The following is a 22,284-nucleotide window of genomic DNA, read 5'->3' on the forward strand; positions in this document are numbered from 1 at the left end:
TTACAAGCAGCGGCATGACAAAGTAGCAACAATGGTGCATTGGAAGATCTGCAAAAAATATAATTTGCCTGTAATCAAAAACTGGTGGGATCATAAAATAGAGAAAGTCATAGAAAATGATAAAATTAAACTGCTCTGGGACTTCAGAATTCAAACAGACAAGCACCTGCAACATAACACCCCAGACTTAACAATTGTCGATAAGAAAGACAAAAAAGTCTGGATAGTGGACGTGGCAGTGCCTGGAGATAGCAGAATAGAGAGAAAGAACTGGAGAAGATAACAAAATACAAAGACCTACAAATAGAAATAGAAAGACTGTGGCAAAAGCAAGCAAGGGTAGTACCAATAGTAATAGGCTCCTTGGGTGTAATCCCAAAACAACTGGAGCACCACTTGAACACCATTGGCATTGACAAATTTGCTATTAGTCAATTGCAAAAGGCGGCCTTATTAGGAACTGCTTCCATCCTGCAACAATACCTGTAATACCATCAAACATCCACATCTGCCTATCCCAGGTCCTGGGTAAGGACTCGATAGGTAGACAAAATGCCAAATCCAGGCTGAACATCTGGCTGACTGTGCGATGATTGATAATAATAATAAAGTTGGAAGGGGCCTTGGAGGTCATCTAGTCCAACCCCCCTAGCTCAGGCAGGAACTCTTATACCATTTCAGACAAATGGCTGTCCAGTCTCTTCTTAAAAACTTCCAGTGTTGGAGAATTCACAGTTTCTGGAGGCAGGTTGTTCCACTGATTAATTGTTCTAACTGTCAGAAAATATCTTCTTAGTTCTAGGTTGCTTCTCTCTTTGATTAGTTTCCATCTGTTGCTTCTTCTCCTGCTTTCAGGTGCTTTGGAGAATAGCTTGACTCCCTCTTCTTTGTGGCAGCCCCTGAGATATTGGAACACTGCTATCATGTCATCCTCCATCCTTCTCTTCATTAGACTAGACATTCCCAATTCCAGCAACTGTTCCTTATATGTTTTAGCTTCCAGTCCCCTGATCATCTTTGTTGCTCTTCTCTGTATTCTTTGTAGAGCCTCAACATCTTTTTTACATTGTGGTGACCAAAACTGGATGCAGTATTCCAAGTGCCTTACCAAGGCATTGTAAAGTGGTATTAACACTTCATGTGATCTTGATTCTATCCCTCTGTTAATGCAGCCTAGCACTGTGTTGGTTTTTTTGGCAGCTGCACCACACTGCTGGCTCATATTTAAGTGATTGTCCACCAGGAGTCCAAGGTTCCTCTCACAGTTACTACTATTGAGCAAGGTACCCCCTATACTATACCTGTACATTTGGTTTTTCTTGCCTAAATGTAGAACCTTACTTTTTTCACCATTTAATTTCATTTTATTAGATAGTGCCCAATGTTCAAGTCTGTCAAGATCCTTCTGTATCTTAAGCCTATCTTCTGGTGTGTTGACTATTCCTGCCAGCTTAGTGCCGTCTGCAAATTTGATGAATTCCCCATCTATCCCCTCGTCCAAATCGTTGATGAAGATGTTGAAGAGCACTGGGCTAGAACAGAGCCCAGGGGCACCCCACTACACACTTCCCTCCATGTAGATGCAGTTCAATTGAGGACCACATGCTGAGTACGGCCGATCAGCCAGCTACGAATCCATCTGGTGGTGATGCTGTCTAACCCACATTTTTCTATCTTATCAAATAGTAGATTGTGGTCTATTTTATTCATAGCTGGCATGAATTTGATTTAAATCAAGAGGTGAACAAATTGTGGCTAATTTAACATTACTAAACTGCATCATCCCTCAACATTATACAGGTAGTATTCGACTTATAATAGTTTATTTAGTGACTGTTCAAAGTTACAATGGTACTGAAAAAAGTGATTTATGAATATTTTTCAGAGTTACAACCTTTGTAGAATACCCATGATCATGTGATCAAAATTCATATGCTTGGCATATGCTGGTTCATGTTTATGACCGCTGCTGTTTCCCAAGATCACATGATCACCTTTTGCAACCTTTTGGCAAGCAAAATCAATGGAAAAGCCAGATTGACTTAACAACTGAATTACTTATTAACTGAAATGATTCACTTTACAACTGTGGCAAAAAAGGTTATAAAATGAGGCAAAACTCACTTAACAAATGTCTCATTTAATAACCACAATTGTGGTTATAAGTCGAGAACAACCTGTATAGTTGTGATTATAGAAATTATAATCTCAAATATCTGGAAATTATGTTGGAAAAAATGATAAGCAGCTGCCATTTAGACTATTTCAAATCATTGATTTATTTACTAGTGCTGTCAAGTTTTAGCAAAAAGGCAGATACACTTTACAGAAACCTGAATAAAACTCATTACAGAGTTATTATGGTGTATAAATCTCATCTTGTTTTAAAGAGCTGCCCTTTGACCAGAATGCTAGTGAAGATGGACAGTTATTCATAATTTCAAAACCTCATTTTGGTTTGCAAAAATTGAAAGGAAATGAGATTATTATTTTGAGGTTTGGACATCTCCTGAGATATAGGGCATTTAATAAACTTGAGATTTTGCTGCTGCCTTTGCTCACTTAGAAATCACTATTAGAATGGATGTGTCTGTACATGTGACCATTTTGAATATTACTTTTGGTTTGCAAGTAGAATCAAAACTAAAATCCCCTTTATATCTTTTTACAAAATGTATAGTAATGATTTATATTTAATTACTGAAAAGGGACAAAACTAGTCAAAATATTTAAAAAACCCTTTAAAAAATTCTGCCACTGCAAAAAAAAACCTCGCTTTCTAGTCCCCACCACCCAACACTCTTTGGGCTGATGACATCTTCAGCATGCCGATTCTGTTTGACCTAGTCGGACAGGTAAAGGCTCTTGAAAAGAGGTGATCCATCAGGCAGATATATTGAACTTACTGCCCACCTCAAAGCCATGTAGGGTTTTATTGGTAACCATGAGCACCTTGAATTACACCTAGAAATGCACTGGTAATCACACTGGAGTGGTATTAGATGTGCCATATATATCTGGCATTAATCAGGGAATATCATATCTTTCTTTCAACTGCATCTGTTTAGGCCATGTTCCAGATGAGTTTTAGACTATAAATCATTTTGAAAAAGGCAGCAGCATTTTATTTTTCATGTGTCTGTTGGGCTGAGCAGCAGGAGGTGGCATATCTTTTAAGAAGATAGTATCTTTTCCTTTTTGTAGTCTAGAGGACTTCAGGAAAAAAAGACGTATATGAAAAAGATGTGTATTGCCATTTTATTTTAAACAATATTTTAATTGACTGATTGCAATGGACTGATTAAAAACCTATTGGCCATCCTTATGCCCCTCAGATATGTTGGAATTGAACTCCAATACACCTCAGACGAAAGAGGAAGTGTCATAAGGTTGAGAAGGGCTAATCTAAACTTTCTGTCTGTAAGGACCTGCCTCTGATACTATCAGTATTTTTATTTCTTATTTGTACTTCCTAATAGTCAGAAATCATGCTAGCTAGGCAGATATTTTCTTATGAATAGAGCCAAGGGAATCAAAGTACTATTTACATAACTAAAAATAGCAAGAATACTCATGTCATATAACTGTCTTGCAAAAGATAATGTGTAAAAACATTCAGAATGTATTGCTGTTCCCTAGAACCAACTATTCATATATGCAACTTAGTAGAATTGGTGGCATTCCCCTCTGCTATCCCCATTGGGACAGCTGGAATACTTTTTGTACACTATATCTGTGTATGTCCCATAATGCTTGGAATAAAAATTGGATCTGCCAGTAAGGTATGTTGATAAAAAAATAAGCAACTATTTTCATGACACTTAAATTCTTTTTAAAAATCTTATATCACTAATAGAAAATTATGATTCACAATTCCAGCCTATGGTAAAAAATAGTGTCATATTTTGAAACAAAAACAAAAGCATATTGAAGGGATAATAGAAAAATAATAGGAGAAAGAAAGTAGGTTGGTTTATTTGCAGATAAAGGGGAAGATGTGCCATGAAATGTTAGAATGATGTATTCAGAACTGTTCAAATGAAGTCTTACTAAATTATCTTACTTACCTTGTTCCCAGGTAAAAGGAAATCTAAAACTGCAAACTTAGTCCAAAGCAAACTATGTTTTCTTTGATGTTGTGCTCATGAATTAGCAAACACAAATAAATGTGAAGATATTAGCCGGTCAGGTGTCATAAGGAATTACTGTCTAGAATTGTGAATTTCATGGGAAATTATATGGAAGACTACTTAGTTCTTAGTGATGGAAATGGTTACAGAAGGATAGGTTACAAATACACCTGTCCCCATTCTTCCTTTCTGTTTAATGAGGCAACTTGCACTTTAAGCAGTTTAAAAGAACTGTTCAAGAGAATTATGCAAACATCCCACACTGATGAAAATGTAGATGGATTCTGTCATTCATTTTTTTAAACTGAACACCTGCTTAGTGGAGTGCCTACTGTGTATATATGAATTTTCAAAGAGATTGTTTGATTTCTCTGCTGTTTCAGTGTTATTTCAAACTTTATATATTCTGCTGTGCAACATCTATTTTCAGGAAAGATTAATATTGCCAGGTAGATAAATAAAGGTTGCACATAGATTAATTTAGAGAAACCATATGATATAATGAATAGGTGATATTTGCACAATACTTGCACAAAGGTTAGTTGCTGAATGTATTAAGAGTTATATATGATGGGACAGGGGAAAAAAGCTTAATGGATGGTTCAACTTTAACCAGGGAATAAGATAAGAATGTAACAATGTGTATATCTCCTTGACTATTTAAGAAACTTATAAATGTACAAAAATGATTTTGGGGGTATTAGAATTTGGTTGACTGAGGATATTAATGTACAGGTACTTTGTATGTAAATGTTGCCAAATTGTTGCTTCATGATTAGCGGCAATTGTGAGTAGAAAACAGTTAGCTCAATACTTTGGGCCGATCACTCTGTCTCATCTCAACCCACCTCACAATGTGTTGTTATTGGAAACACAGAAGACAGAAACATTATATACACTACATTGAGTTGTACAAGCAGGATCTAAAAATTAATTTGTAAATGACAAATAACATGTTTGCAGAGAAAATACATGTGAGCAATTAAGAATTATACATGCATATTAAAACTAGAAAAAGTAGATAAATGTATATAGCTTGAAAGAATATTCACTAAAGATGGACAAAATAGATGAAGAAATATTAAGACAAGTTAATTCTTAGAGAAAAGGAAAGAAAAACAGGAATATAGTTGCATATTTTCTGACATATATTTTTTAAAAAATTCTTTTAAAGTTGTTGTGAACTACAAATCATAGAGTTTTATGTCTTTATAAACATATCCTTTTTTTTTTCTTCCATACCTTAATACAGTTCCCTTCCTACAAGCTAAGGTAATATCAGGCCTGTAGTATGGAATTAATGGTTGTTGAAAGAAGCAAAAATGATTGTATGTAATAGGGTATTTTTGCTCACTTTGTTATACAGAAGTGAAAAAATATAGTCAGGAAAAGCATAAAAGTAAGGTGAATGAAATTCAAATAGGGTACTTAAACAGTTATAAGGTAAACCAAGAAAAGATCAAGTCAAGATCCAGTGGTGAATGAATATGTTTTGAATATACAGATTCTTTGTTGCTTTGAATCGGGGATTAAACAATGCAGAAGCAAGCAGCAGTGCTTTGTTAATATTACACTCCCCTGCTGCTTCTGGCAGAACAGTTTCAAGTTAAAATCTAATTTGTGAACTATCCCTAAGAACAATCCAGTTAATGATCAAGATTCAAAAATCAATATTACATTGACTAGGACATTCCTCACATTCAAAAGCTATAACAACTACTTTTGATTTATGTATGACAATGGGTAGATTTCCCATGCAAAACCTGTTGGAAAATGAATCTTATGCACAACAACTTAAAAAGTAATTTCTTTCATATAGGATTGTAGCTGAAGGCCTGGACACTTTTTATCATAGGATATGCCCTTATCAATCCCAGGACAGGATGAAGACATTTATGTTGGATCCTTGTCAATTAGACAAAATAGCATTCGTCTCAGGCACTGATATTCCAGAAGAATAGTGTTGATTAATATCTTGGATGTAGATATATAAATTTGAGAGTCACAGATTAAACCTGATGCTCTTCATGTTGCTGTAACATATTCTTGTAAAAACTAATATAGTCCCTGTAAAAAAAACAAAGATTTTTTTGTTAAAAATCATATTAAACAATGGAATATTTTTCAAAATGATGTTTGTTTTCATTGGTCCTAAGACTAGGCGAAAACTAATTATGACCATGATGCAGCTTTTGACAACTGGGAATTTTAAACAAGCCTTTTCCATTAATATCAAGACCATCTTCATGTCCAATTTGCTTTAGCACCTGGTGGAATTCATAACTAATGGAGAAAACTCAATTCTGCCATACAGAATAATGCCATACAGAATAATTCTCTAGTATTTTTATTATTCTTCAATCTATTAAAAAAAGAATTTGCTTCAGAAAGCCTTTTAAAGCTAACAAAAAATTCCAAAAAATTTCAGTGCTCTAAAAGAGGCGTCCACAGACAACAGTACAGTGGAACTGTCAAAATGGTGGCTGTGATAGTTGATCAGAGCTTCTCTGTCTTTTATGTGCAACAGCTTTAGCATTTAGGAACCGAGGTAAGTTAGTTGCTTTTCTATTAATACATAATCCTTAAAAGAGCTCTCCTGCAGGGACCCTGCCATGGTCTAATTCAGACATGAAATATAGCAAAGGAAAATATTTTCCTCTACTCTGCTTTGGCACTGATCTATAACCTGGTTGCGTCCATCAAAGCCAAAATGTGCTCAGCCTTAGATCCATGGGGCAGCCCTGGAACCAGCCCTGGAACCAGCAAGGAACTGCCCCGCCGCCTCTGTCTTGCCCCCCCCCAGGTGTGCTTACAGGAGATGGCCAGTGCCAGCATTATGAGCGAAGTCAGCCTGCAGGGCAAGACAGCCAAGAGGAATGCCGGACTCTGCTTGTGGCGCGCCCAGAGGGCGGGTGGGGCAGGGCTACCCCGTGGATCTAAGGCTGAACGCATTCTGGCTTTGATGGACACAACCAGATTGTAGATCAGTGTCCGGTTGGCCTGGGCCAGGTTGAGATGCTACAGGCCGGTCCTTCACTGTTTCCAGAACAGGTCCCTGGGCCAGATGAAACCACTTAGTGGGCCAGCCCTGGCCTGTGGGCCTTGTGTTTGACATGTCTGGGCTAAATTAAAGTCAGTGGATCCATAGCCTTCTACATCATAATGAAACTCATTCCAAGATTTCATGCCAAGAGTAAAGAAGTCTTGCTATTGACAAATAATGGGGAATTTCTCCTTATTTGGGAATGTCCTGCCAATTCTTACCCCCAGTGCCAAATTCTCATTTTGCATGGCATCATGTAACACCTACAATTCTTCATATAAGGATTCACTGGTGTAAAGCAAGCATTTTAAAATTCCCCATATATTATATCTATTTATTAGGCTACTTAGCAATGGATGGTTCCACTGGCAATCCTTTCTAAATTACACATTTCAAAAATATTAATAAATATCTTTGTGTGATTTTTCATATAACCCATGCATTAATATCTATTCCATTAAATGCTGTAAATAAAGAAACCCTTTCAAAAGTTTCCAATTCCGTGAATTACCTGGCCATGTCCATGGTATACTGTGATGATCTCTTCAGTAGTGACCAATATTCACTCACCTGATTAGAATGAAAATATGATTCAGTTTTACAATAAAAAAGTGTTCTATGGACATTTAGTACTGAGAATCTCAGAGAAGCTAAAGATTATCATTCTACATGTAGTCTGAACAGAAATACAGGATATAAACTGAAGTAATAACAATTTGGACACCTCCCAGTACCCCAAAGAAGCATATTGTCTTTTGCAATTAATGCTGTCCTAATATGGTAATTAAAATTCCCAACCAGCATGACAGGCAGTCCTGCATTTATCTTTCTGCAATTTGGCAGTATTTTTTTCCTTTTCTTTTTTTCCATTTTCCCTTTCTTTCTTTCTTTCTTTCTTTGATGAATCTGGTTATCATGGTTTAATTTAGTTTAGTTATTTTTTATTATATAACAGAATTAACCCAATATGGAAAGGAAGGGAAGAGCATAGCATTGCAAAGCAATTGCTGATTTTATGTGGAAATATAGGGGGGGGGGGAAACAAACTGAGAGCATATATGACTAAGCTTAAAAAACTTAAGTAAAATATAAAATTTTCATAGAATCAGAGTAGAAAAGAATTTAAAGATTACTACTCTGTCCTCCATGATCAGGAAGATTCTCTACAATATTGAATTTAATGAATAAATATAGAATTCTGATCAATGACCATTACATGTCTGTCTCCATGAAAAGCAAATAGATTCACACAATGTGACAATCTTTTCTTCTGGCTGACAGCTTGTATAATCAGGAACTTTCTTCTGATTCTACTTCCATGTAGTTTTAATACATTTGCTCTACTCCTGTGCCCTGGGGCAATAGAGACTAAGACTACTTTTCTTTCTGGGTGAACATGCTTCTTAATATTTCATCCCCAGAAAGACATTTCTATAATTGCTGTATTAGGAAATTCTGTATTTAATTCTTAATGTAAGATGCCATTGAGAAACAAATAAAGAATTACAGGGGTGAGAATGATAATAAATTACTCTTCATTATATTTAAAAAGCAAGAACAAAAAAATTAAAGACTTCACGTTCACAAAATTAGATTGCACCATATTCTGAATTTCTGATTTCTTAGCCTGAGATTCCTTTGTGGAGTCTCATTTATTTCTCAGTTGTTCACAGTGAATATATGATCATTATTTTCCTTTTTGCACAGCTAAGACTGGAGAAGCTGCTCTTATACACAAAAAAAGTGTTAGCTATTTATATATAAACATCAGAATTTAATCCCTAGGCACCAGGCCCATCCCAGATCAGTTGTGGTTATAAACTATGACCCTCAGACTGAGAGTTCTGAAATGTTCTTCCAATTCTGTCTAAAAGGTTTATGATTTTGATATTTCTGAATGTGTCATTGAAAAATCAAGTAGATCCAAAGGCATATAATGAATCTCTGATGAATTCTACTTTTTAAATCGTACTAGTATCTCAGCAAAATTTTTGATTGTGAATGGGCGTGTGGGGTAGTGTTTCAAACCCCACTCAGCCCTTGAACTGACTGCATTAGTTTAGATGAGTCATTTTTGCTCTGCTTAAGTCTTCATCACAAGGTTTTAGGCCAGCATAGAGCCTTAACCTCCCCAGGGAACAGTGAATTAGAAACTGAGTAATAAACACAGGTTTTTAAAATGTTAGAAAAGGTCAATACCTGTTCAGACACTGTAAATGCATGCCAATTGGCTGGGTAGGGTAGCCTCTTAAGTCCTAGAAATTCATTATCTTCTTCTTGAGAGGAAAATGGTAGTCCCCAAGCCACTGAAATGATAAAGCCACAGGGTTGACAGTCATGGGTTCAGAGCATATACAAAATCTAAATATACAGCTGTAGGCCAGATTTCTCTAACCTGATGATCTCCAGATATGCGCTATTCACAGGCATCTGCATGGGGGCAATTGACCTATGTGTCATCTGGAGTCATCACACAAATGAAATGAATTATGTATGTTGCATCAATCACAGATAATGCCATAATAATACATATGACTTCATTGAGCCTTTTCCTGGATGCTAGATTTCACCCATATCTTTTGATCATACCAGCCATGGGAAATGTAGTTATATTCTGTGTTAGTTACATTCCATGTTAAGAAATTTTTTTTCTAAGTTTTTAATATTACTAAACATGATATTAATATGTTAAACTGCCTTTTATAATCCTATTAGCATTCAAATCTCAAAACCAAACATTATTTTGAAAGAAAAATATATACCTAATCTGGGTCACCATAACTTTCCAATTGCAGTGAATTATACCCACTGAAACTGAATTTGTTAGGCTTTAAGAGCACTTCATTGCAGTTCTTTGTGAATTTCGGCAATTCATTTAAACAAAATTAATATACATATTTCAAGAACAAGCATAATGTGATTTAAAAGCTTTACCTGTAAGCAGAGTAACACAGGTCATCACATGAAGCATTATAATACTCATGGTGTCTTCTCTGGAGTTAGAAAAGTAAAAATTGTATTCTTTTTGACCATTTGATTCCCTTTGCTTTATCAATCATTTACTCTGTGTCTGAACAGTTGTACAGAAAGAGGGCAGAGTCCATTGTTGCATTTTTATGTTCCATCGACCTCCCTGTGCCCTTTAGACTTTCTTACATGGAAGTTTTGATTCACTTCAGACATGTTTTTTCCCTTCTATGAATGGACACTGGACCCATTAAACTTTATTGCAAACACGTTTCCAATATTTTTGCCTTGTGAGCAGAGCTGAATGAAACTACATTCCTTCTTGCAATGAAGGCCAATATGGTCCCTTTTGCTGTTCCCCAATATAAGGAAATCACAGACAGTTCCCTTTAGTGCTGGTGATTGTCTTCTACAGCTATCTAGGATGGACTAACTTAAGGAGTCCAATATAACTCTCCTTTCCATATTCTACCTGCTCATCATTCCATCACCTGAGGAAGTGCAGGCCAACTTGTTACAGACTTCTATCAGCATCTCTACCCATCATCTGCCTTCCACATTTATTATTATGCAACTACATATTAAGCCACTGTGTATAAGATAAGTAAGCAAGCATGGAACAGAGAAGTTTACAATCAAGATCATGGCTTGAATACTTTGGGTTTTTTTTAATGTGGTAAATTGTAGGTGGCCACCTGTAGCTTTAAGGCATATTGTGATCCTCAGGATAATTTTAGTTTTCTCACCAATATTCATAAAAGGTTTTTACCAAGACTAATCACTCCACTTCTTTGAACCAGTTTGTATTAATACAACTGGTTTCTGCACTTCCACTGTCCTTTGTCAAGGGAAGCAACTCTTCCGAGATCTTCAATATCTAGATCAGGGTGGGGAACTATAGCCCTTTATGACTTGTGGACTTCAACTCTCAGAATTCTTGAGCTCATATCTAGACTATTCAACAACCAGTTATACTGGCTAGGGAATTCTGGAAGTTGAAGTCCACACATGCTGCAGTTGAGGAACACTAATCTAGACCTCGCCTAAAACCAGAAAAGACCAAAGTCAGAGGAAAAAGGATGTTCCTTTGCATTTTGGTGTCTGACCCAACCTTTGATTAAGCCCATTTACCATGGAGAACCCAGCAAATTATCCTGAGTAATATAGGTGTGACAGAAAAAAAACTATTAAAATAGGTCAGAATATAGGAAACTGTTATACATATTACAGATGTGAAAGCTTTGGAAATAATACAGAAAACTGGCCTGGCCCTTGCCAGTGTGCGGCTGCAGGACCTCTTCAAAGAGCCATGGTTTTTTTTAATCTGCTTTGAAAGGATGCCTCAGGTATATCCCTGCTCCTTTCAAAAGTGTTCTTGAATCGTTTTCAAACTATATGTGTATGCTACCATATGTCTTTTTTCTCACACTGAATATTTTGAAAGAAGTTCCACACAGGTGATGGAAAATATGTGAGTAGGATCATTTCCTGCTACATGAATCTGATTTTTGGAATAGTGCTAAAAATACTGAATTCTTAGGAAATATTGTTATAGTACTTGTATGGGAGTCCATTAGCTTTTTGCATTAACAAGATACAAGCTGAAGTCTTCTTTCACCATGTAAAGAAGTAAACAAGCAAATCTCAAGTGTTGCTTTGCACTGCAAATTTATTAATTTGAAGTAAATAACAGTAATTGTTTTCTTTATTTCATAATACTAGAGTTGAAAAGGGTCATTTAAGCCATCAGGTGCAACATGTTGTTCAGCACACGAATCTGAATCAAAGAATGATTGACGGATAGCTTTTCATTCATTCACTGCTTGAAAGAAGAGCTGACTGTCTCTCAATTGAATCCACTATTGAACTCTTTTTGGAGCCTTGGAATGGAGGAAACAGATCTTGGTCACTAATCTGGTGCTTATGAGCTATCCGTGTGGATTTTTTGCAAGGGCAATTAAAGTTCATAACTGTTAAATCTAATATGTGTGCTTATCAGAGAAGCTAGTCTGCAATTCACATAACTGCAAGCCGTGATTTTTGAAACTGTAATTCCAAGTGATTGGTTTGGATGCAATGTCAGTCTTATTTACAAACCACCAAGTTCCAATGCACCTTATTACAGATAGGATGGATGGGGGAGGGGGGTTGTGTGAGCACTTGACCCCTGGCCGCCTGCCTGGATAAATCCCTGCAGTTTTCTTGGCAACCTTTTTGGAAGCAGTTTACTACTGCCTCCTTAAGATTGAAAGAGAGTGACTGACCAGGCACCAAGCTGGCTTTGTGCCTAAATCAGAATTAGAATTCATTGTCTCCTAGATAGTAGCCTAGTGCCTACACTAAACTAGCTCTCTGTGATGGAGTATAATGAATATTTATGCCCACTAAAAGTGATTGGTTGTGGCTGATAAGAAGTACCTTACAGAGTAATAAATAGGTATCCTATACAGTAGCTTGGACTCTTTTAACTTTCGCCTCTTCACGTCGTTGCAATGTTGTTAACATCAATCGCTGTCTCCGCAAGAGGGCGCCTACGGTCTGCCTCTCTTGTCCTTCTCTTTTCGCCAGCCTTTTCGTAGCCACGCCCTGGTCGCAATGCGTTGTACGTGGGCGGCGACCGAAGGGTTTAGGCCGGTCTCCTAAGCTCGGAGACGAAGTTCTTCAGTGCTGCTTTTCCCTGGCAGTGCTCATGGCCGAATCCGCTGTCTATGGAGCTCTGTGTAGAGCGAAATTAACGCTGGAGTTTTTGCATGCAAACTCGTGAGTGAGATAAGTGACAGCCACTCTCATTGTGTCGATCCTTGATTAGGTTCTGCCCTCAGTGGGCAGCAGAACAACAACAAAAAAAAGTCCTTGTTTTCCTGAATAATACTGAGAATTGTTTACAGGACTGCTCACTTTTCTACAAAATATTTTTTTTCATTCTGAACCCAAGGAATAATAATTATGAGAGCTTGGATCAAATAGTTGACTAAATAAATATTTTTCAAACTGCGAAATTCAGGGAATTGAAGTCTACACATCTTAAAATTTCCAAGTATGGAAAACATTTAACTAGACAAATAGAAGGCGGGGAATTGTTTTTCTGCCGTTCTGCACAACGTTTGCTTGGGAATATCTCCTACTGATTTCAATGGAATAAAAATTCCTGAGGTTGTGCTATAAGTACATTTGCTAGCACATAAACTTTTGTGGATTACATCTTTTAGGATCCACGATAGTTCATGATAATAAATACTTTTAAGAAATTGTGCCTTAATATAATGGAGTAGAGTTGTGTGTTTCATACATTAGATTATTGGGTAAATTTACTATTCAAGTCAACGGTAGTCCTATCTGGTGGCGTTTAATGGTAGTAATTCATAGGTAAGTATGAACAGGTTTTTAATTTTAGGCAATAAGGCACCCTAGGGAACTCAATCAATCTGTACTGCAATCATTAATCGATTTGTCAGAAACAAATCTAACAGTAAGCCTCAAAAAATCACAAGAGCTAAGTATAAACCAGAAACATTAACTAAAAAAATGTTGAAGATAATAAGGTTCATTTAAAAAGATAACCCTGTCCTAAACTTAATGTTTGAAATAAGCTGTATCTAGCAGGCTACTCATGTGGTCCTGTTCTTGTCTGCTAGTTAGGGATAAGGAAATCCCATAAATCTGCTGGGTGTATCTTATGATTGTATTTTATGATTATGATCATGATTTATTACTTGTTGCTTGTATGCAAACTGAGAGCTTACGCACTGAAGACAAATTCCTTGTGTATCCAATCGTACTTGGCCAATAAAGAATTCTATTTTGCCGACATATAGAAAATTAATTGATATTACTTTCTCATTTATACACCAATATCAAAGCAGTATTTATCTCCCCACCTTCTCCTTTGACTTTTTCATATTTCAAAGACTGGGGTTCTAATGCACTCCAAATCCTTTTTTTGTATTGCCATTTTCTGCATGTATAATTCATCCCTGTGTTTTCTGGCTTCTTTTGTGTTAAAATTGCCTTAATGCTTCTTTCTAGCACAACACATGACTTCCTTTTGGGAGCAATTGCAGAATTGATTGACAATTCACGGTAAATATGTTTCTTTTAAGATCCATGTTTTATAATAAGCTACGCTTTTCATTCAGGTACCTGAGTGCCTTTCCTAGTAGCCTTTTATTCTGCAGTGGCCTTTTATTTTGTTCTGCATTGCCCTAGTAGCTACTTACACCTGAAGGTTGGACCTTCTAACTGAGTTCAGTGATTGGATCCTTCCAAACCTGATAATGGAGCTGGTATGGACTGACAAAAAAAATCCTAATTGGTTGTTTCTTTTGCTTCATTTAATTAAATGCTGTTATTTAAGAAATCAGCTTTAGTCTTGTACATCTCTCTTGGAGAATGGGCAAGAATCAATGTCACCTATTGATTGTGCTCAGTTTTGGTGCTCTATTGAAGCTTAGTGAACCTTCAGACTTATTTACTACGCTTCTAACTGCAGTTTCTGAGTGATGTACAAACTAGTTAAAAACTTTATACTTGAACATGCAGCAGAAAAATTAACCCAGAAAATTGCACAGTTTACAAGATAAAATAATCAGGCAGCCATGAGGATAATAGTAAACAAAACACAAGATAATTCTTATTTTTCAGTCCCCTTATAAGTTGTAGGGATGGGAAATCATGTCAAATCAACTGCAAAATTAACCTCCCCTGTGCTTTTTTGGGTGGAATTTTCACCATAGAACTGCTCACGTTATGTGCCATGTGCACTGACATTTCTTTAAAATCTACCTTTGAGTTTGACAGAGCAATCCCGTACCTTTTAGTGTATCTCAACATAGCCGAGATCTTGTAGATACAGTTGGGCAGTGTAAATGTAAGGAAGAGGAAGATAGTTATTGTAGTTCTCTTTTTGGTTTGCTTGCTCACAGTCTTAGCATGTTTTTTTTAAACAATCATTTAATTTCTTTCTTCAGATTGGAAAATGGAGGGTTGAGAAGAAAGTCTTTGGCCTCTTTTTCTGGGATTTGAACTGGAATTCTAGATACAGATTTGCAATACTGCGGAGTCTTTTGATTTTCGTTATGTTTTATCCCCTTGATGGGCTGATAACTTACACTTTATTGTAACTTTTCAATTAACTTTTATTACGTTTTTATTTTGCTATTCAGTAGCAGCTCATATTAATTTACTATTTAAACTAGAGTATTCTGCATTTCCAGTACATAAATCCTTAGTAAAAAGGTAATACTTATTATTACTTTGGTGTTTTGAAGGGATTTTTTTTAATACTTTCAATATCTAAACAATATTTTCAGAGATGCTGGTGCCACACGACTTGACATTTATACTGGTGAGTTCTATATAAATACTCATTTAGATGTTAAATATGTACATTTCAGTGACTTCTTTCCTTGATTGCATTGTTTTATTGAAAACTGCATTAAATTTACTTATTAGCTCACTTGTGAAAATAAATTGTTTGGAAGATTTCTTTCTTTATTTCTTTGACAAGGCAAAGATCTACCCTATCCCTGGTAGAAGTTACAATATTTCTATCTTTAACCTAAATATGTAATAGCATATATGTACTTTGACATAGATCGATGGATGGATGGATGGGCTTATAAATGTATGATAGTTTATTAAAATGTAATACACATTCAGATTTAAACAGATGAAAAAACTCTGTTGGGTTTGTTTATCAACTGGAAGAAAGACAGAGTAAAGATCTTACATATGGGGGAGGAAAGAAAGAAAGAAATCGTATTGAATTGGATGGCATATATTTTATTTATTAATAAGCATATTTAGGCTTTCCCAAGGATTTGATAGAGGAATGTGCAGCCTTTTATTCTCTGAGGGCTTCAGTTGCTTTTTGAGTATTGTGTTAAAAGGCAACATTCCATAAAGTGAGCATCACCAGGAAGAAGTTGCATTTCATTTAATTTTGGTTTCATTATAATTATATTAATTAAACTTATTCATTAGAATTATTCCTCATATGTTTTCCTCTTTTAGCAATTTATAATTTGATATTAACCTTTAGATGGTTTGTAGGGAGACATAGAGTTTGCTGTATCTTATTTGAGATTAAGTAGATTTGCAATATTGACAGAACAAAACTAATTTTATTTAAAATTAAGCTATTGCTAAAGAAATGGAAATAACTTAGAGTAATCTCTCCTACTTTATTGAACTTTCAGCCTAAAGTTATAAAAAATGAGAGGATCAATAAGCTCCTTGGATCGATCATTCAATAAGTTCCTTGGACTTCCCATTTCTTTGATTCCCCCCTCCCATGGTTTCTTGTAAGTCCTGCACCTTCTGAAAGGAGCAGAAAAGTGTGCAGGCAGGAGGAAGCACCACCTGCCTTTTCTGTCCCTGGTTGGCTTGCTTTCACTACAGCAGGATTTCTCAACCTGCCAACTTATAAGACATATGGATTTCAACTTCCAGAATTCCTCAGCCAGCATCCGGCTGCGGAATTCTGGGGGTTGACGGTTTCATTCCTTAAAATTGCCAAGGTTGAAAAATACTGCTATAGATACTAGAACTAAGACAAAATCCCTCTTTCCATGCTTTCTCTTTCAGTGAATAATGATAACCTGCGAGGAGGATTTACCCTGTGCTTTTTAGATGATGGATGTGGCATGTCCCGTTGTAAGTACTATTTCCTTGAACATTAGCGTGGTGTCATGGTTTTAGAGTCAGATTTAGTTTGTGGAACCATGGGAAATGGGAAAAAATCCATGTTCGGCTATCAATTCAGCGATAATTCTGATTGGACGTGTTGGCCTAGTCATGTTTTTTAACCATAGCCTTCCTCAAGAATGTTGTGGATAAAAAGACAGGTACATTACCTTAAATTGTAGAATGAAAGATTGGATTTGCATATTAAAAAATAGTTCTTTTTAACCTACAAGTTTGACTAAAGATTAACAGGTATATAAGAACAAGAGAAAATTCACTCTGCAACTCCAGGTGGTATTCCCATGGTTCATTTCTGGATTTTTCTATGACACAACTTAAAAGTCAGAGGAGAATTTGATGTACCACTGAATATGAATTTGCTACCCCTAGAGTTGTTGAAACTCACTGAAGCTAATAGAAAAGGATCTTGATTTTTCTCTGTGTTTGTATCATTTTGTATAATTCTTGCAGTTTTGTGCATGAAAAGTAATGGGGATATGGCACCTAATGTTTTATTTTGACTTTAGTAGAACTGGATATAAAAAGTGCTTGTGGCAGACCATGGCATCAGATAGTGTTTCAGTAGATAGAAGAAAGCTAGACAGATACTATAAAAATATGGAGAATCAAGCCTGTAAAGTGTCACTGTTATTCCCTGGAATTTCAGAAGACATTACTAGACTGTCTGGTTGTTGTTGTTTCTGGACAGTAGTGCCACAAGCCTCAGGGACCGAGGAAGAGGACTATACAGGCTGTCAAATGAAATCCTTATATTCTAGAATTTTGTGAATGTTTCACCATGCTGTTGGCCCATTCAAAATATCTCCCCCAGCCTAGTTATCCAGGCTGAAGGTAACTCAGCTGAAAAAAACAAGATGGAAATGGGATTTGGTCTCTTTGACCCTTTCTCAGGTTGATGGAGAAAAAAACAGCACCTTGCTCCAGAGAGTGCTGCTATTTTTTAAGTCTTTCAAAAGGACATTGAGTATCTCCTGCCTCACAGTTAGTTAAGCCTAGGTATCAATAAAACGGCTACAAACAAATGAGCAGTGAAGTTAACTTGGCCTGAGTGATGGGGCTATCAAATCTTCTCACTGATGATCATCTTAGTTGTGTATAAGGTAAGGGTAAAAATAACTAAGCTAGATTCTCTTGCTTCACCTACTGCAGGGGTAGGCAACCTTGGCTCTTTTATGACGCGTGGAGTTCAACTCCGAGAATTCCTGAGCCAGCATGGCTCAGCTTGGAAAACTCTCCCTTTCCCCTCAGCATGGCTGGCTCAGGAATTCTGGGAGTTGAAGTCCACGAATCATAAAAGAGCCAAGGTTGCCTACCCCGATCTAGTGGTTTTCTTTTGCCAAGATAGGATATTTCCTTTTCCCAATCCCTTCTTAATTATAAAAAGGTTATATCAATATATTATTTTTATATACATATAGCAACCTTGGGCTAGTGCCAAAAGATAATGTCAGTGACTTTGAAAGTTTATTTTAATCAGTTTTTAGAATAAACTCTTCCCAGATTGAGTGTTTCAGGTGTTCTTAGAATTCCCACAGAACTAAAGTAATTTTTTTTAAACTTGCATGCAAGCTGCATATTGTACTGGCCACAGTAATCAGCTAGCAGATTCACTTTCTGCCATGTAAAAAGCCTCTTAAAGCATCTCCTAATTAAGGGGGGGTAATTTTTTTTAATCATCTGGCAGCAGCTCTATTTTTGAAGCAGCTACATGCATTTTTTCAGTCTTGAGCAAACAAATTTTAGCTGTTTGGTGACTTATCTAAAATGCTAGAAAATGTGGGAGGAGAAGTTAAAACACATTCTAGGCAGGCAAAGTCACTGTGCATTTTCTCTCAGTATTTATCTGTATAGTCCTGGAGGTCTAGTAAGAGAAATGGTATTTTTATTTCAATGAAAGCAGCAATATTGGGAGAGTTGTTGTTATTATAGTTGGTCACAGATTCAGCCCGATTTGGCATTTTTATCCACCTATCGAGTCCTTCCCAAGTACTTGGGATAGGCGCATGTTATTTGATGGTGTTAAAGGCATGATCATACAGGATGTATGCTCTTCAGAGTAAAGCTGTCTTTTGCAGTTGACTGGTAGGGACTTTGACAATGGTGATGGTTTTCAAGTGGTGCTCCAGATGTTTTGGGATTTATTGTTATTATAATAGCATTTGCATAATATAAAGTTATTTTCCATGTTTCCCATGGCAAAAAATATATCAACAAATCTTGAATTCAGATAATATCCAGAGGTGATCCTTCTGTTTTTTTGTACAAGTTCAGATATACAGAGAAATAGAGGCAAATCTATGTGAAGGGATACTGGATATAAGAAATCTAACTTTGTAAACCACTGGGACAATATTTCCTCTTCTCAGAACACACTTGCTGACTTTAGAAGGGACACTCTAGAACAAAAAGAATGTTTGAAGGATAACATTGAAGAAGTGTAATCCCATAATTTCTGGTCAGATTTGACAGAAATTTATTCCACATAGTTTTATATTAACAATGCCAGGATGCTTTTATTAACATCAGTAATTATCATCAATAATCCTTTTCAAATATACTTTGCATTTTTTTAAAAAAATGCACTTTATTTATTTACATAATTATATGGTATATAGAAGATTTCTTAGAAGTCGGCAAATTTTGCTGGCTGGATCATTCCCCATTACCACATATTGTTAGACCTCCCATTCTCATATATAGGTAGCTTTTTTTACGGTTTCCTAGTTTTTGAACCAGAATGAGTTGCAAAAGACCATAATGATGAAGGACTGAGATACTAAGTTCAGATTGGCATATATTGGGTTTGAACGTCCTATGTTACAGCCATTGTGTAAATAATTTTAGGAAAGACATAATTGTTAAGTCTGAACATAGACTATATATATAAGTAAAATCTACTCCAGAGAGTTGCAACAATTAATAAAGCATGTAATATGATCTATTTTTTAAATGTTAAGAGTATGATTTTTTTAAATGTACTATTATACCATAGGAAATTTGAACAACATTTGAAACTATATTATAAACCTAATTTTAGGTGAAGCTACAGATATTGTATATTTTGGAAGATCTTCTAAGAGAACCAATCCCAAGATGATTGGACATTATGGCAATGGACTGAAATCGTAAGACTTCATTATTTCTAAATCTGATTATATAGTTTTTATTCTGGTTGTCATGAAATACAGAAAGAAATATATAAAATGCCAGAATCTTACAGGTTAAATGTCAGAAAAATCAAAGTGTTTAACAAATCTAACAGTAACTGCTATCACTAATAATATATTCACAAACATATGCAAACTTGTGAAGCAATATGTAAGAAATGCTCTTGTATTTAGAAAAATGTATTATTGAAAATAAATAATAAATGTATTTATGGACATAAAAGAACATTGCTTTAAGTGTGAAAGCAAAATAGATTTTATGCTATACTGCTGAAAAAAATACAGTAATAACCTTGACAACATCAGCAAAGTAAAACATAATTTTTATTGTACCATAAACACTTACAAAAGGGAAAAAAGCTTTAATAGGTATATTTGCTTGGTTTTAAAGAAACAAAATCTAAGGGCCAGTTTATCATAAGTACCTAGATAGAATCTTGCAATCTTAAATCACCATAAAACAACCTTCAGCCTCATTCAGATTGGGCTGTATTTGGGTCGATAGGTAATGAGAGGGAGACTGAATGACTAATTAAACACTTGTTAGAGACTTGAGAAATGCACAGAAGAGTAGAACACAATTCAAAGCTAAAATTTGAAAAGGATAATCCTGATATTCCACCTTGGATTCTGATAGCAGCAAAGAAAATAAAACAGTGAGAAGGAGGAATGTGAGAAAAAGGAAACAGTAAATAAAACTAACTAAATATATGATTAAACTCTGCTTGTAGCATTTATATCTTATATGAATCTGTCTGGCAGTATCAATTTTCATAATTCAGTAAAGTAAGGAAAAGAAGAAAACTGCTCAAATTCATTAGCTAAGGATGTCCAGCTTTTCCAGGATAAAAATTGTGCTTAGTCTTTGAGTGGTATTCCAAGAAAACATTCCATATTATAGCAAGCAAGGTGAAAAAATAACTCCATATTTTGGATAATACTTGTGGGATTATAGTATTGCATAGTACACTTCAGAACTGTGTTGCTCGTATACAGTTTTAAGCATATTTACATACAGACAATGCAAGTATTTTTCAAATGATTTTTCCCTATATTTTTACTACAGAGGTTCAATGCGTATAGGGAATGACTTGATATTATTTACCAAAAAAGAGAATACAATGACGTGTCTTCTTTTCTCTCAGACGTTCTGTGAAACAGAAGGTCACAGTGAGGTATGCTTGTTCACAATTACATTTTGAAATATTTATTTCCTATTTTTGTGTCTTGGTAAGAACATCAAGGTGGTTCAGAAATTCTTATGTAATTAAAACATGACCAAGTGTATAGATTGAAATAGAACTAACATTGAAATGCAATATACATTATACAATATACACACACATACAAACACACACACAAAGAAACATATATTGCATTTATATCTTTATCATTACTTCCTACTTACATAAAAATGCACAATGTTTATTCATGTTGCCTTTGTGTTACTTTCCCGGTCATTTTATATAAATAAAAATATTTTAAAATCCCAGTGAATTTTCCACAACAAAATATATGAATTAACTTATATCCAAAAGAGAGCTTCTATATAAACATACAGTTAGCTGAGACAATGTTCCTGATTCTTTTTTTCCAATCCCACATAAAAAATTTATTTATTGCATAAGGCAGACATGTCAAACACAAGGCTCGGGGACCGGATGCGGCCCGCGAAGTGGTTTCATGTGGCCTGCGAAGCCATCCTGGAAACAGTGAGGGAATGGCCCCAGCTGCCTTGGCCCTGGCCTAGGCCGGCCGGGAGCCAATGTACAATTTTGTGGTGGCCATCTATGCTGAAACACATTCAGTCTTAGCTCCATAAGGCTGTCTGGAAACAGTGAGGAACCAGCCCCTGCTGTGTTGCCCCCCCCCCCGGGTGCATGCTGGGGAGGTGTCACCCTTTGTGAGGAATGAAGAAATGAACCATGCCTTGGCACTTGCCCCGGTCCCACCCCCTTCTGCCAGAGATCCTCAGATCTGTCCCACTCCTGCCCAGGCACCCTTGACGCGAACAATGTAGAGCTGGGCATGCCTACCCAGTAGGCCACACCCACTCCATGCCCACCCAGTAGGCCACACCCACCCTGGCCACCCCCCACCCACCCCACCCCCCCTAGGGCAACCACAATGCTGATGCGGCCCTCAATGAAATTGAGTTTGACACCCCTGGCATAAGGGCAAATTTGGAATGTGGATTGCATTGTCATGAATATTTACAGAAATGACTACCTCATTAGGAAGTTCTCCATTATAAATTGGCTCTAATTGTGGG

The 22,284-nt window shown here is 36.1% G+C and overlaps 2 protein-coding genes across 5 annotated transcripts in view; one reads left to right on the plus strand and one right to left on the minus strand.

Annotated features, from left to right (window-relative positions):
• Window positions 1-3,244: 3,244 nt before the first annotated feature.
• CUNH3orf85 (chromosome unknown C3orf85 homolog) lies at window positions 3,245-10,243 on the minus strand. The gene is made up of 4 exons (XM_039365016.1): window positions 10,108-10,243; window positions 9,373-9,479; window positions 7,685-7,743; window positions 3,245-6,197 (listed from the first exon to the last, which is right to left on the minus strand). Exons 1-4 carry the CDS (start codon window positions 10,154-10,156, stop codon window positions 6,140-6,142), a joined length of 273 nt encoding a protein of 90 aa, XP_039220950.1. The 5' UTR covers window positions 10,157-10,243; the 3' UTR covers window positions 3,245-6,139.
• A 2,514-nt stretch (window positions 10,244-12,757) lies between these two features.
• Window positions 12,758-22,284, plus strand: part of MORC1 (MORC family CW-type zinc finger 1) — a 53,391-nt gene continuing 43,864 nt past the window's right edge. For all 4 annotated transcript variants that reach the window (XM_039364989.1, XM_039364990.1, XM_039364992.1 and 1 more), the window contains exons 1-6: window positions 12,758-12,900; window positions 14,167-14,220; window positions 15,450-15,484; window positions 16,726-16,794; window positions 19,883-19,970; window positions 21,079-21,187. In XM_039364989.1, coding sequence (XP_039220923.1) covers window positions 12,830-12,900; window positions 14,167-14,220; window positions 15,450-15,484; window positions 16,726-16,794; window positions 19,883-19,970; window positions 21,079-21,187 — 426 coding nt within the window. In that variant the 5' untranslated portion in view covers window positions 12,758-12,829. The remainder of the gene's footprint in view (window positions 12,901-14,166; window positions 14,221-15,449; window positions 15,485-16,725; window positions 16,795-19,882; window positions 19,971-21,078; window positions 21,188-22,284) is intronic.

This window comes from Crotalus tigris, unplaced genomic scaffold, assembly GCF_016545835.1.
Source record: "Crotalus tigris isolate CLP2741 ecotype Arizona unplaced genomic scaffold, ASM1654583v1 scf7180000019944.6993514239:2294586, whole genome shotgun sequence".
NCBI classification, from domain to species: Eukaryota; Metazoa; Chordata; class Lepidosauria; order Squamata; family Viperidae; genus Crotalus; species Crotalus tigris.

Bases quoted from the DNA above. Each gene is read 5' to 3' on its own strand.
- CUNH3orf85 (XM_039365016.1), bottom strand. From the start codon at position 10,156: ATGAGTATTATAATGCTTCATGTGATGACCTGTGTTACTCTGCTTACA. The intron at 9,480-10,107 runs GTAAAGCTTTTA...TTATCATTTCAG, and splicing joins CTGTGTTACTCTGCTTACAG to TGGCTTGGGGACTACCATTT. The intron at 6,198-7,684 runs GTAATTCACGGA...TTTTTTTTACAG, and splicing joins TATACCATGGACATGGCCAG to GGACTATATTAGTTTTTACA.